The sequence below is a fragment of the Paramacrobiotus metropolitanus genome, unplaced genomic scaffold (assembly GCF_019649055.1).
Source record: "Paramacrobiotus metropolitanus isolate TYO unplaced genomic scaffold, Prichtersi_v1.0 Parri_scaffold0000025, whole genome shotgun sequence".
Classification (NCBI taxonomy): domain Eukaryota; kingdom Metazoa; phylum Tardigrada; class Eutardigrada; order Parachela; family Macrobiotidae; genus Paramacrobiotus; species Paramacrobiotus metropolitanus.
In genome coordinates, this window is record NW_026570245.1 from 1,150,237 (window position 1) to 1,164,334 (window position 14,098).

The 14,098-nt window shown below is 41.8% G+C and overlaps 2 protein-coding genes and 1 long non-coding RNA gene across 3 annotated transcripts; 1 reads left to right on the forward strand and 2 right to left on the reverse strand.

Moving 5' to 3' along the window:
• The first annotated feature begins 65 nt into the window (after positions 1-65).
• On the forward strand, positions 66-5,129 carry LOC129587529 (uncharacterized). Its single transcript, XR_008690376.1, has 3 exons — positions 66-811; positions 4,116-4,309; positions 4,427-5,129. It is a non-coding gene; the product is annotated as an uncharacterized LOC129587529 (long non-coding RNA).
• Positions 126-3,028, reverse strand: LOC129587528 (vascular endothelial growth factor receptor 1-like). Its single transcript, XM_055481323.1, has 6 exons — positions 2,721-3,028; positions 2,465-2,640; positions 2,075-2,287; positions 1,663-1,997; positions 598-821; positions 126-491 (listed from the first exon to the last, which is right to left on the reverse strand). The coding sequence occupies exons 2-6, from the start codon at positions 2,583-2,585 to the stop codon at positions 230-232; spliced, it is 1,155 nt and encodes a 384-aa protein (XP_055337298.1). The 5' UTR covers positions 2,586-2,640; positions 2,721-3,028; the 3' UTR covers positions 126-229.
• A 2,084-nt stretch (positions 5,130-7,213) lies between the features above and the next one.
• LOC129587593 (uncharacterized) lies at positions 7,214-10,956 on the reverse strand. Its single transcript, XM_055481400.1, has 7 exons — positions 10,847-10,956; positions 9,742-10,494; positions 8,826-9,436; positions 8,195-8,407; positions 7,715-7,750; positions 7,528-7,641; positions 7,214-7,461 (listed from the first exon to the last, which is right to left on the reverse strand). Exons 1-6 carry the CDS (start codon positions 10,900-10,902, stop codon positions 7,574-7,576), a joined length of 1,737 nt encoding a protein of 578 aa, XP_055337375.1. The 5' UTR covers positions 10,903-10,956; the 3' UTR covers positions 7,214-7,461; positions 7,528-7,573.
• Positions 10,957-14,098: the final 3,142 nt, after the last annotated feature.

The following is a 14,098-nucleotide window of genomic DNA, read 5'->3' on the forward strand; positions in this document are numbered from 1 at the left end:
AAACCGAGTTAGAAGTCTGTGTGGTCAAATTCCTCATAGATCAGTGACAGCTGGATGTTTTCGGGTAACCTTATCCATGATTTCATTTTTCAAAATTAGTACCACTACAAAAATTTGTACCACTACCAAAATTTGTACTACTACCAATATTCACATTGAAATTTTTGCCGATGGTTTCTCTGGTTTATCACGCGTGCTGTTCGACGCCGGTCCTTGATAAAGGAAGAGTTTAATTCTCACTTGGAACCATACGCACCAGGAAACTGTGGTAGTCAGATGTATCTATGTAATCAATATCATCCGTGTTCGACAGATGCATATGATCCAGGAGATTCTGCTGCGATAAATTAAATTGCTGATAAGGCAAATCCAGACTGTAGTAGATTTCGGCTGAATCGTTCCCGATTAGCGTAGTCAGCTCTTTTTCAAGTTGAGCAAATTCAGGTCGTTCTTCCGGTGCTGTTATCCAACAGCTAAGCATTAAGCTGTAGCTGCAAGTTTGCAACAGAATGCAAAGTAGTAACTATAGAGCAGGAGTTCAATGCTTTTCTAGCTATACTAGTAGTGCAAGTCTTTAAAATTTTAAACGCTGCTTACATCGACACTGGACATGTTGCTGGTCGTTCCATACGGGTGCCGTTGCGTAACGATGATAGGAAGTCCAGCAGATTCGAGATGTCAAGACTACTATTTGCGTACGGCGTTTCTCCCAAACTGAAGAGTTCCCACATCAGCACGCCAAATGACCACACATCCGACTTTTGATTGAACAACCGCTGAATTATTGATTCCGGCGACATCCAGCGCACAGGTAATGCTACCTATAAAGCATGAGCATTAATTGCAGTTTTAAATTTATATAGTCTATATCACAAAATTGTAGAAGTACTGTACTGTACTCTGTATCAAACAATATTAGTAATTAGTACATTATTACTGTATTGAGTGTATTCTGCAGCTGTATACGGTACGTATCTGTACGTTAGAGTGACACCCACTCAAGGAAAATATTAAGAAAAAGTGGCTCATTAGTATAGCAACATCACAGTAATCAAATACCGTCTGTATTTTACAGCTTAAAAAAGTGATCCGGTACATGGTTGATGGTACCAAGAACGTGTACAGTCACCGGTAGCTTCGCTTTCGGGAACCCTTATTAAGGAGTCCTTAACACTCACTCTTATGCCTTGTTTTATGGCATTATGCATTTATACCCAAAGTAACACACAATTACGATTTTGTATTTGTACACATCGGTGTGAAATCGTTGGAGCTTACGATGTTATCGGCGCGCGTGCAAAAAGGTGTTAGGGACTGCCCTAACAGTTCCCGCACAGATACACGAATTTAGTAAGTACCATGCCTTACGGGTCCCGGCACTCGCTTCCCTTTCAAAGCTAACAAACAGAGTTATTACACAAATACGGAATTCGGGTTAATGCAGTTGACTTTTACATAAACTACAATGATATTTTAATATATTTCTGAAATTCTGATTATAAGCACCGTTAAAAAATTCCTATACGAGAATTTAAAACCGATACAAAATTTAAAAGAATTAAAAAATTTTGAACCACCATGCTATTGAGTACGTCGTACGTCTGTATGAACCAAAACGTATTCTGGCAGTTGTTTGGCTAATCCAAAATCGGCAATTTTTACCACACGGTCTTGGCAAACAAGGACATTGCGAGCGGCCAAATCCCGATGGATAATTGAGCGGCTGTTGAGGTACCTCATGCCGCGGCTGATCTGGAAGGCAAACTTTAGCAGGTCCCTTGTCGTCATTACGTTCCGGTCAAACGACGTGTCATGCGATTTCAGGTACTGCTGAACGCGATTAGCTTCGCCCTGCATTTGCATAAACTCCTCGTCATTGAACGTATCCATCTCGCCGTATAAACTGGTCTGATTGTAGAAATAAAGGCCACGGTGGGATTGCAAGTAGTTAAGCAGCGAACCGTATTCACAGTACTCCAGGATCAAAAGAATTTCTCCTGTACAGTAAAACGGGAATATGAGGGAACAAATTATATACAAACAGTAATCTCAACGACAAGCTGAACTTTACTACCTTTAAAAACTATTCCCATAAGATTAATTATATTAAGATGTCGACCGGCTTTCGTCATAATTTTCATCTCTTGCACTAGCAGATTTTGCTGTTGCAAATCATCAAAATCTTTTACGCCCTTTATGGCTACCGGGACGGGTGACGATTGCCCTTGAAAATCTTTTACCGTTCCCTTTCGAACTAGTCCGTATTCTCCTTCTCCCAGAATTTCACCTTTGATGGTAAATCAGCTTATTAACAATGTATGCAAGTACTGACATATTTGTTTAGCTTCATTTCATCTAAATGTCAATTTAATATAAACTGCATGTGATAAGCCATTCAGGGTCAAAACCGATGAAAGAGGCACAAACGGTATTCTAGTAGCGTACTGGCAACCTACTGGCGTACCGATTTCTAAACTTGCCAGAGGAATCTCCAGAGTGCTCATATAATTCTGCAGAGTCAAGTCGAATTTTTGGTACATGGAATTTAAGCGCAGATCTGTTGTATTCAAGTTTAATCTACTCATTTCATGCTCATTGAAAGTGTTCAAGGCAGATCGCAGAAGACGCTGTTTTCTTCGCCTGAAGAACAGATAACCGAGTACACTGCTTAGAATAGCGAGGACGATCGCTGCGATTGTCGAAAATATGATAGTGCTCACTGGTGGTTGACTTTCGGAATCTGCGTCACCGGGAACCGTAATAAGCGTCAGCTGTCGTTGTCACCGGCATACTTCCAGTGCTTTTTTGTCCAACTGCAGCTTTTAATAAGTGAGGGTCAATGTAACCCTGCTTGACCACTACGTTATGTATTACCAGCTCTGCTGGAGAACTTGTATCAAATTCCGAGAAAGCAGTATAGTCGACCCCAACAGAAACGTCCATTCGAATCTGCAATTCACTTGTAGGAATGTAGTTCTCATCGACTGTCCAGAAAATCGGTTCTTCGTCCACAATCCAGACCATTGCTGTTTTGCTCCATATTAACTTGTACGAGTGAAAAGCTAGCGACAAGTCATTTGCTCTATCAAACAAATGAAAAAATTGAATTTCACTAACTGACGTTGTCACAGAAAGGTCATGCAAAACATCAGTTCTTCCTATAACGTTAATTATCCAATGCGGTCATCGATCTTAAATGCTATGCTAGCGCAAACAATTAGAAAATATTGATTACCTCTGTATTTGCCCACTGTTCAGCGGTTGAACCCCGGGACGCTCAGAGCGCACGGAAATACTGATCTCGGTGGGTGTTTGTCCTCGTGATAACATAACATACACGAAAGGAGCAATACCTCCAGTACATGCTAATCCCGGCAAACAATAGACCTCTGACAGTGACAGGCTAGTCGAGGCACCATTTCCTTTTGGAATTTTTGCGCTCCATTCAATTTCACCATACCTAAAACTGAAGTGGCCCAGGGTCTGAACTGAAGTGGTAGTAAACAGGAACAACTCGGAGGCGTTGACTTTTCTCCGTTGAGCGATGAGGCGTAAAGTACGGTTATGTAAGACGACGTTGCCTGGTAAATCATAAGCATTTTCATTCCATTTTTCAATTATACTGCTAAAGGACAACCATTTATTTTCGTCCAAAGTTTCTCCGTTGAAATCATCCCGAAAAACTTCATGAACTGCATGAGGAGCCGGATCTATTGGGGCACCTCCACTCCGACATCCACATCGTCTTGTAAAACTGATACGTAATCAACAAGGAAATCGGTCGGGTTGTCGATCGCATTATCCACGACACACTTGTTACACGTAAATCTTCCGGTGTCATCGCTCGCCGCACTCATGACAAGGTACATGTGGCTGGAAGGAATCTTTTTCGCATCGGTTTCCCAGTGGATTTCATTCCCGTCGACATACCAGATTAATACTGTTTTATTCCAGAGCAGTTTGTAGAAATGGTAATCCACTGACATATCGTCTCTCCTAGAAACATTTATAGCATGTTGACTATACGATCTACGATTGTCCTAAATATCATTACATTCGCAATTCGCAAATACTCGTAGTGAAAAGGCGTTTGTTGGGAATATGTCTGATTTTAGACTTGTCGATACTCCGATTGACGTTTCGGCTGACGGCCGGCTGGAGTCCTTTAATAGCCGGCTAAATCAACGCGGCTGGAAGTCTCAGCCGGCTAGAGCGGCTCACGAAATTTCCCGGGGAAATTCGTGAAACAGTGGGACGGCTTAGCCGGAGGCCGGCTAGTGAAAGTGTTCCTAATAGTGTGATTTGCGAAGTAACGTCTGCTGATTATCCATGTACTGCACAGTTGTACTTAAAATGCAGTAATCAACTGTTCAGTGATCATAAATGACGAAAAACTTGCACGACCTTGTTATCTTTGTTTTTTCAGCTTGATTGCCGTCCGGCCAGAAAACGATTTGCGTCCATACATTCTGCGGGTCCTCGCTCCGCACAACAGCGACACCCACCGCGGGCGCCCAACGATCCACGCACGGATTATCGCGCAGGCATGCAGAATGTTGCAGCCACAGTGCCGACCGCATCTGGCGTCCTTTGGAAACTTTTGCTCGCCATTCGATTTCGCCAAAACGAAAATGAAACGCGTTTTTTGTATTCACATCCAGCTGATTCCATTCCGATACAGGAGGTGATCGAGTTGCAACAATACTGAGCGAGCCATTTTTCAGTGTGACAGTCCACGGTGAAACAGAATGCTGTGTCTCATCTATGATATGATAAGGTATGATTTTATAAGGTAAGGTATGATTTTATTGTCCATTTCGATGTGTCTAGAATGGTACTGTTAAAGGAGTCGTGAAAAGTCATTTGTCTAGCCCGCATAGTTTTAATGTGATTAATTAATGTGATCGAAATGATTAATGTGATCGAAATGATTAATTAATGTGATTAATTAATGTGATTAATTAATGTGCATTCGAAATTAATGTGATCGAATAGACTGGCAAAATCCAAAGCAGAAATACCACGTGCTGGAAGAATGTATTCATGCTTAGTATAATTCGTATTAAATTATTAATCAACCCTTAATTCATGATTTCTGTTACGGTGGATGAACAATAAAACTGAGAAGCATCACCACAAGTATAATACCAAAACCAATAGTAAACGGTATCCACGCTTCTCCTGATACGTTTGTTAACTTTGTTTGCATAGGTACTTCGGTTTCCAGTACTATTATGCGCAAGAGAGCCAACATACCGGAATGCATGGTTATGAACCTGCATTACCAGACGGCTTTGGCGGGTGCACAGCGTATCGTAGCTGATAACAGTTCAATTAGTTCAATTTGTATGAGGACTGCGGAGTGTACAGTATATTGAGGACTATGATATTCCTGCATCTGCCCGATCATGTTACGCTGCCAGGTCAGGCCGCCGGCTACAACAGTACAAGCCATATCGGAAATGGGATGAAACGATGTCACAATAATACCTAAAAGATGCGTGGTCACCACTACACTGTTTGATGTCAGCGCACACCGCCGGTGGGCGGTGGTCGGCTTATCATTTCATCGAATACACTTTTCATACGGGATCCCTTTTCTCTTGGGACCTGGGTGTTACAAACCCATACAATCGTGTATGCGCGTATTTCACAGAGATATTTACTATGATGATTGGCGCTTCCTATCCAACAACATTTAGCGGTGGTAATGCAAACAAAAACACCGCTCTTTTAATATTTATAGACGGGCCGGGTGACTGGCGACGTCTGGCGTCTGTAGTAAACTTTACCGGCCAACAGACAGTTTTTTTTTTCACTACACAGGGTACGCTTCACGCTACATTGCAGTCGCACCTTACGGTTAGCAATGAAATATTGAAATTGACTCGGATTTTAATTAATTCTTCATGCTCTTCGAGTAGTGACCGGTGAGCAATTTATGAAAAGTTGAAAATGCATAATTATACGTAGATAGGGAGCAAATGGTGCAAAGATCAGAAAAACGGGAAGAAAAATTGTACTCACTAAAACCATATCGAAAACAAATACAGTATAACTATACAGTACGAGGCTACGAGCTGATGGCGTCACGTTAGCTCCGTAGGAAAGAAGAAGAATGGTGACTCGGGATGTCACATGCGTTTGTACATTGGCATTATCGCATATCGCGACAACATCCGGCAAGCTGGAGCAAAGGCCGAACAGGATAAGGCAACTAAGCACCAGAACATCACCCATGCTACCTGTTCAGCGCTTTGGGCTTCGAAACGCTTAAACCAAACGCATCATAAGCTACCGGCCTGCTTACGGAAGTGGGTAGGAGGGTATGGCAAGAAACCGGCGAGCCACAAGCAACGGAATATTTACGCCAGCGTATCAGCATAGAGATCCTGCGCGGGAACATAACCTCCGTTCAGGGAATAGTTTCACCGGGAGGAAATTTAGAACACTTATTATTGTATCGCGTACGCAGCAAACAACAACAGTTTTTTCTCTCGTTCGGCATTTATTTCTGAGCATATGAAATACCAACAAAAGTCAAACAAAAAACAGGACGGTTGTACCGAGGGTGCATCCGAAAACCTCCTCTCAATTAAATCTGGTAAGGGAGGGACGGTGGGAAGATCAAAAAGCTAACACGATTCGCTGCGGTATCAAATGTCCAAGACTAGTTGAACCTTGGCAGCGAAAACTAAAACTAAAAGAGCTGTTGAGGATAAAGCTTCCCGGGACAGCTATTTATACGGTCTCCTTCGGGGCGGTGTTACATCCCGCTTCCCCATGAAGTGACCAATGGCTAACACGCTGCCAATAATCGCACAGGTTACGCAGTAACCTTAGGCCGTTCTCTGTTCTTAGACCTCCCGAGGCTGCTTTCTGCTGATTGAGTGCTCTGCGTTGTGATGTTAATTGTTTTTCTAGAAACTGTAGTAGACAAATAAAAGATAATGTCATAATAAACTGGAAAATACAGTACGAATGCAACTTCAGGATAAACAGTTAAGAGTTGTTCTAAAGCCACGCACAAACGAAATTAAGAAATGTACGAGTAATACTGCTATGATGAAGCCTTCATTGTTAGTATGTAGCCCAGTATAATGGACCAAACGCCTTAACTGCTTGTTGTAGCAACGCCTCAACCAAGTTCAATGCAATGTTGATGCCCTTTCCATTTATTGTGTGTAATTTTGTTCAGAAAGCGCTTATTTTTTATTTGGATCCACTCCGACCAATAGAGTTCGGTAGTCGGTGTCATCCGCTAAACCGTTGTCATCAATTTTAGCTAGTTGATCAAGACGATTTTGCTGGGATTGATTAAACAACTGATAAGGCTTGTCCAGACGGCTATAGATTTTCGCTGAACTATCCTCGACCAACGCGATCAAACTTTTTTCGAGATCAGGAAATCCTGGCCTTCCGTCCGGTGACCCGGTCCAGCAGCCAAGCATTATGCGATAACTACAATGAACCCATTAGGTCTAAGATGCCCGTATCAGCAACAAATTTTACAGCGTTTAATTTTACATGGACTCTGGGCACTCTGAAGGGCGCTCCATCCGAAAGCCGTTATTCAATGACGACAGAAATTCCAACAATGAAGCGATGTCGAAACTGCGAGAGTAAGGTGTTTCTCCCAAACTGAAGATTTCCCACATCAACACACCAAATGACCACACGTATCTGACTTCTGGTTGAATACTCATTTAATTACCGATTCCGGTGGCATCCAGCGCACGGGTAGAGCTACCTAAAATTATGATTAGTTGCCATTTTATCTCACAGGATTATTTGACATGTGCAATGCACGTACAAATATACACGTACCCGGTATTAAATCAAACAAAAAAAGCTATATTAATAAACGAGCAGCATTGTAAACCTTAACCATTTTGAATATGTCCAGTTTATTTACATGTGCGTCAGTCACAAAATACTCCACCAGCTGCTTGGCCATTCCAAAATCGGCAATTTTAACCACACGGTCTTGGCAAACCAGAACGTTGCGAGCCGCTAAATCTTATATATATATATTAATATATATATATATATATATATATATATATATATATATATATATATATATATATATATATATATAGATTAAAGGTATACTGTGCAAATGAGCTCAGCTACATCTAAAGGATGAAACTAAAAAAGCAAAGACACATAAACCATTATCAAAGAAGTGTACCTTGAAGCACGATTCCCACTAGATTGATAATGTTTAGATGCCGTCCAGCTTTTGCCATTATTTTCATTTCTTGGATTAGCTGATTCTGCTGTTGCTGATTCATTCGTTTCTTCACACTTTTGATGGCCACTGGAGTCGGCAGCAAATGACCTTGGAGACCTTTTGCATTCCCCTTCCGGACTATCCCGTATTCGCCATGCCCCAAAATTTCCCCTTGAGAAGGTCAAAATGAAGCGAATAATTTAAAAAACAATTGTTTTTTTCAAAGTCCGTAAACTACTATACATTTGTACGTCCTAATTGCGGTTCGCAGTTTAAGACTAAATGGTCGAACACGCTTTGCTAACTTCTCTCATGGCCACATTACGGTTTATAACACGTTTAAGCGAAGTGACCTGGTACTTAATTATCATGGTACCAAGTTCGTGTACATGCACGACAACTTTCACTTTCGCGCTTTTCATGAACCACCTTTTTGAACTATTTTATGATTATGTGCAGCCAAACGATTTGCATACATTGGCCTGTTGGGCGTGAAAACTGCCATTTGAGAGATGCAGATTATTGATATCACCTGTGGATATTGGACACTATATAACTGTAAGGCAAGCTCTGAAATGTGCACACATACCGATTTCCAAACTGGATAGTGCGATTTCCAGAGTGCCAATATAATTACGTAGCGCTGCTGTGGTTTTGGCGTTCAAATTATTAAGCCGAAGGTCAGTATCACTGCAGTTAGGATTTTGCAGACTTACAACAACATCAGAGCGGCGCTGTTTTCGCCGCCTAAAAAACAGATAAGCGAACACGCTAACGAGAATGACAAAGACTATAGCCGAAACCGTTGACACTATTATGACGACTGGGTCTTGGTGCGGCGGATTGTCACTGAAAGTATTTGCAGTTGCCGTTGTGGACAATGGAGATGTTTGTTCCAGTAAAGTTGTTGCATCGATATCATGTGGTTGAAGCGTGCTTGCACTGCTTACAGGTATACACATCCAAGGATCAACATTTCCCTGCCTGACTATAACGTAATCGACTAGAAACTCTGCCGGAAAAATCGTACTTTCGTCAACGCTTACTACGGATGTTCCCATGTTAATCTGCATTTGGTTATCAGGAATCATATTTGTATCGGTAGTCCAAAATATAACCTCGTCGTCGACAATCCATACTATTGCTGTTTCGGTCCATATTAGTTTGTAGATATGGTAATCCAGTGACATGTCTACGTCTCTAAAAATGGTGCATTTATGATTGCACTTAAGGGAAAATTTTAACGGATGCTGCACGGATGTTCATATTGATTTTTATACAAGATCTAGAAGAAAGCGATATCGCCTTTACCTAAAAAATGCGAGTTGCAACAGATCGCACTGTCGAAGATATCGCAATCGTCAAATATTACCGGAACTAAAAATTAATGTTAAAATTTTATTACTTCTGGTTGTTAAATCGTTTTGTCTTGAAACTTTAAAATGCAAAATACGGTACATGGTACACCGTTATAACACAAGCCACATGGTCAACATGTACAGTACCTCCAGTGCCATTTTCCAAGACTTCTGCCATTTCTCGAGTACACAGTTGTGTAGATTGCTTTGGGAAAATCTCCTGAAGCATGCAAAGCATGGATGGAGGGCGCAAAGTTGCTGTGACAATCACCGCTCGGCAGAGTGCAGTGAAAGTTAGTTAGATAGAGCCCACAGTTAATACCCTTCCCTTTAAGGCGTTTGGCCTTCCATTCAATTTCGTCGAACTTAAAATTGAAAAATCCCAACGAGTTTACTGATCCAGAAGTGTAACCAACCGATCCTGAGTTCGGGAGGCTCACTTCCTTATTCGCGATCAGTCGCAAGCTGCCATTGCTTACAAAGACGTTACCCGGCAATGGATATGTTTGAGTTTCGCCTCCGATAAGGATGCCACTGGTCGCAGTGGTCGGACGCCATTTGGAAGCATCCAGTGCCTCGTCATCGAAATCATCTCGAAAAATTATAGCCGCGGCTCGAGCAAGGCGATGGTTCGCCGCCACTTTAGCGGTCGGAGCAAACTCTTCTTGTGACACTGTTAAACAATCAATCAGGAAATTTTTTGGTGGAGAATCTGAAGATGTATCGCTGCTCTCTCGTGAGCCGACATCCGTCATGCTCATACCAATATACATGTAGTCAAAAGGTATTTTCTTCGTGTCGTTTATCGAGAACACAGGATTTCCGTCAATATACCATACTAGCGCTGCTTTATTCCAGACAAGTGCGTAGGAATGATACTCAAGCGACATATCCGCATCTCTAAAAAAGATTGCATACTTTTATGCATTTCAGCTTTGGGCGAATCTATAGATACAAGTACTACGATTAAATGATCTAGCTAGCTGCGTCACACACACAGTAGTTGCACTTGTACATAAAGTTAAATGTACTACGTATTGCGAATTTATTACATAGACGTCAAAACACAAGTAATAGTTTTCATGCTTCTAATCACTTAATTTTCATCTGACCGTGAAATAGCGACTTAAATACTAAAATTTGTATACAAAGGTACGCATTTTTGTTGAATATTGCAACAGCTTTGAGTAGCAGGACACTTGGAAGATCACCATTAATAGCCAAATAGTTAGAACAGAAGTTGCATACATACCGCTTCGTTATTTTACTAGTATCGTTTCCACTATATAGCCGATGCAGTACCGACATCTTGAAGGTGTCCGGGCTTTCTCCGCTCACATCGATGACACTCACAGCGGATGACCCGCGTCCACGCATAGAGCGTCTAACGGAGACCGACACGTTGAATTTGCCAGCCACAGCACCGAGCGAATCCAGTTTCCGTTGGAAACTCGTGCTCGCCATTCTACTTTGCCGTATCGAAAGTGAAACTTATCTTTGGTGCTCATTAGCACGAAGGAACTGTTTGTTTTGTAAATATCAGTTTCGGGTCGATTGGTGCTTTTGCTTAAACTGAGAAAACCGTTTGCAACCGTGACTGTCCATTGCGAACCAGATTGGTTAAAATCGGGTTCTGGATTCCACTTTGACATGTTAAGCGTGTCAAATGTATCGTGAAACACATCTTGCAGCGCCCATGTGGGACCGACAAAGCTTGAAAATGCAGTCAAATGGATAACTAGGATGGCGACTGATTGTGACTTGTGAGCATAGCACAAAACGGACTAATTGTAAGCCTCCGTCCGAAGATGAGTCCTCCATACCACTGCCAGGCACACTGGCCGAATATATTTGGGCGGGCGAAATTAAGACTCGTACAGTGCAGGGAACAAATCGATTGTCGAATCTTCCCAGTCGAAGACACTGCAATGCCAACCCGATCAAGTTTAGCTGTACAGTAATTTATAAGCAACACGTAAATAATAAACTAGTGGTGGTTGTTAACCACATTCTTGCACCGAGCGCGAGCGCTGTTTTCCGGTAAATGTTCACATTCATGTTGGAGTGCAGCATATGTGTTATTCGAACTCATAACCCACAATTCATTCTAAAAATCTAACTGAAAGCATCTTTATTGAAACTAACAATCACATTTTGTGGCACCCTGCCTCAGAGCAAGCATGCTCTTGATCAGGTCGAACAATAAAAAAATACGGCTTAGGTTTATCGACAACATTCAGCGCTGCGTATTCTTCCCAATGGGCTTCGAATTTTACCATATCACACAACCCAGTCACATTTTGACAGCACGTTTCAATTCAAAATTAATTTTTTTATCGGCTACCACCTTCTTTTTCTCAAGTTCACTGATCTTTGCCTTAATTGCGTTGAGATACTGAAGCTTTCGTTGCAATTTAAATTCAATTGTGGTTGAAGTGGACAGGTCCGCACGGCTTGAAGTAAGGCTCCGGCCAACGGACGTTCTAGCATACGGGAGGAGATCCTCAAACTTGTCAAGATAGCGGGGTCCTTTTTCACGCAAGCGTTTTTCTTCTTTCTCTTGAAGTGTCAACAAAAACTCGAAGCTCTCGGTATCTTTGTACAAATTCACAAGACAGCGGATCCATTCTTTAGACCATTCTTTCGTCTGTTGTACGTCGTCGACGGCAGTTGTTGGTGATTCCGTCAAAAAAAGAAAGAGCAGAGAGGAACTTCCCGGGGTTAACTTGATACTGGCGACGCAATATAACAAAAAAACTGTTTACCATCCATCAGTTGTGCATATTGCAAAACTGCTGTAAAAGTACGGCACTAACGACAGTCCGGTATACACGAACCACGGTAAATTTCCAGAACTCACATACAACGGAGCTTCACGAAAGGCCAATACAACAGGTCTCGAGTTTGAAGTTAGTCAATGTCTAAACTTAGAAAGGCATTTTAGTCGGGGGGTTCTTCTCACCTGTCAGAAAAGTAACACCTTATCCCAACCGGCCGACATAGTCAGAAGATCCGGACGAGTGACAAACGGCGACCCCAGTTCTGATGGCAGTCGAGGTTGCAAGGTGTAGCTGGCGTACTCCACCGTATAATACTACGATCGCGAGATCTGCAGACTATCTGGGGATTGCCAGGATGCATGTACATTTCGTAAGTCATTCGAAAAAGATTTCGTTGGGAATAAAAGTAAATGGTTTTTATTGAAATTCTCACCAACAAGATTTCGCAATACAAATTATAAAATCAAAAACCATGAAAATTTAAATTCAGAATTAATAACGAGTCTAACGACACCAAGAATTATTGCGCGCTTCCAGCACCATTAAAAAGCGATGTAAATCACATCCTTGTAACAGCACGTTTGCTCTGCAATACCACTCCAATGGACGTGAGAACTTGTGGAATTGGAAAAGCGTGACCCACGCTCTTCGTGGGCGACAGACAAAATTTTTCCCCTTGACGAAGGCTTAATTGCAGCACCTCGCGCTTCGCGCTCCGTGCAAATAAAGCATTAGCAATAGCAGTGCGTCTACTGCAAGCAAGAAAAATCCCAGATGAACCTGATACAGCATCGGTTACGCAATTTTAGAAAACTGTCCTCGTGTCATCATAGCCCACTCGACCCATTGCTGCACCCTTTTTTAATCAGAAAGAAGCTGAGCAGAAATTCGACACCCTAAAAACTGTAAGACTCGAACCCAGCGTGGGTAACAAATTTCAAGATGAATGTCACTAAATTCATTACTGTAATGTTTGTATTCGGCGTAATCTGTCGCGGATTCACCAAACTGTTAATACTGCTTACGGTGCGCACTTTTTCGTACCAATGGCGCCATATTTTGACAATCCATACAGTATATACAATAAGATACTTACTGCTGGACTATAGGCGTCTTCTTACTAAATTACCGACGCAGGGTGAATTGTTGGCGGCTGTTATTTTGACCAGTGTACAATGTAAGTACGTACCCGTCAATTATTCGTACTTATTATTACCCGCAAATTTATTTACACACAGCGGGAGACGCCGGGAGTATTGTACAGCACCAAAAGGGAAACGAGGAAAACGCGCGCGGTTCATTGCGCGTTCGGTAACAAATTTGCGCTGAATTTGTCTTATACGACTAATACGAGTACGAAGTACTCGTATTAGTCGTATAAGACAATTGTATACTACACAAATTGTCTTTTCTAATAATTTGTATAAGACAATCGTATATTCGTATAAGACAGTCGTATACTACACAAATTGTCTTTTCTAATAATTTGTGTAGTACGAAGTTATACATACTTCTAGTCTGGGTCGTGCGCACTACACACATTTACTACCGCACATCTGCATCGAGCAACTACTTGCAATGAATGCAATCCAGCGTTTTAGGATAATTTCCTTTTCGAGTAACTGATGATGACATTATTATTAATTTCTTAATAAAACATTTGCAAGATTCACATACCGTATAGGCGTACGGAAGAACGCTTGGCTGGTTTCCGCAACAAGATA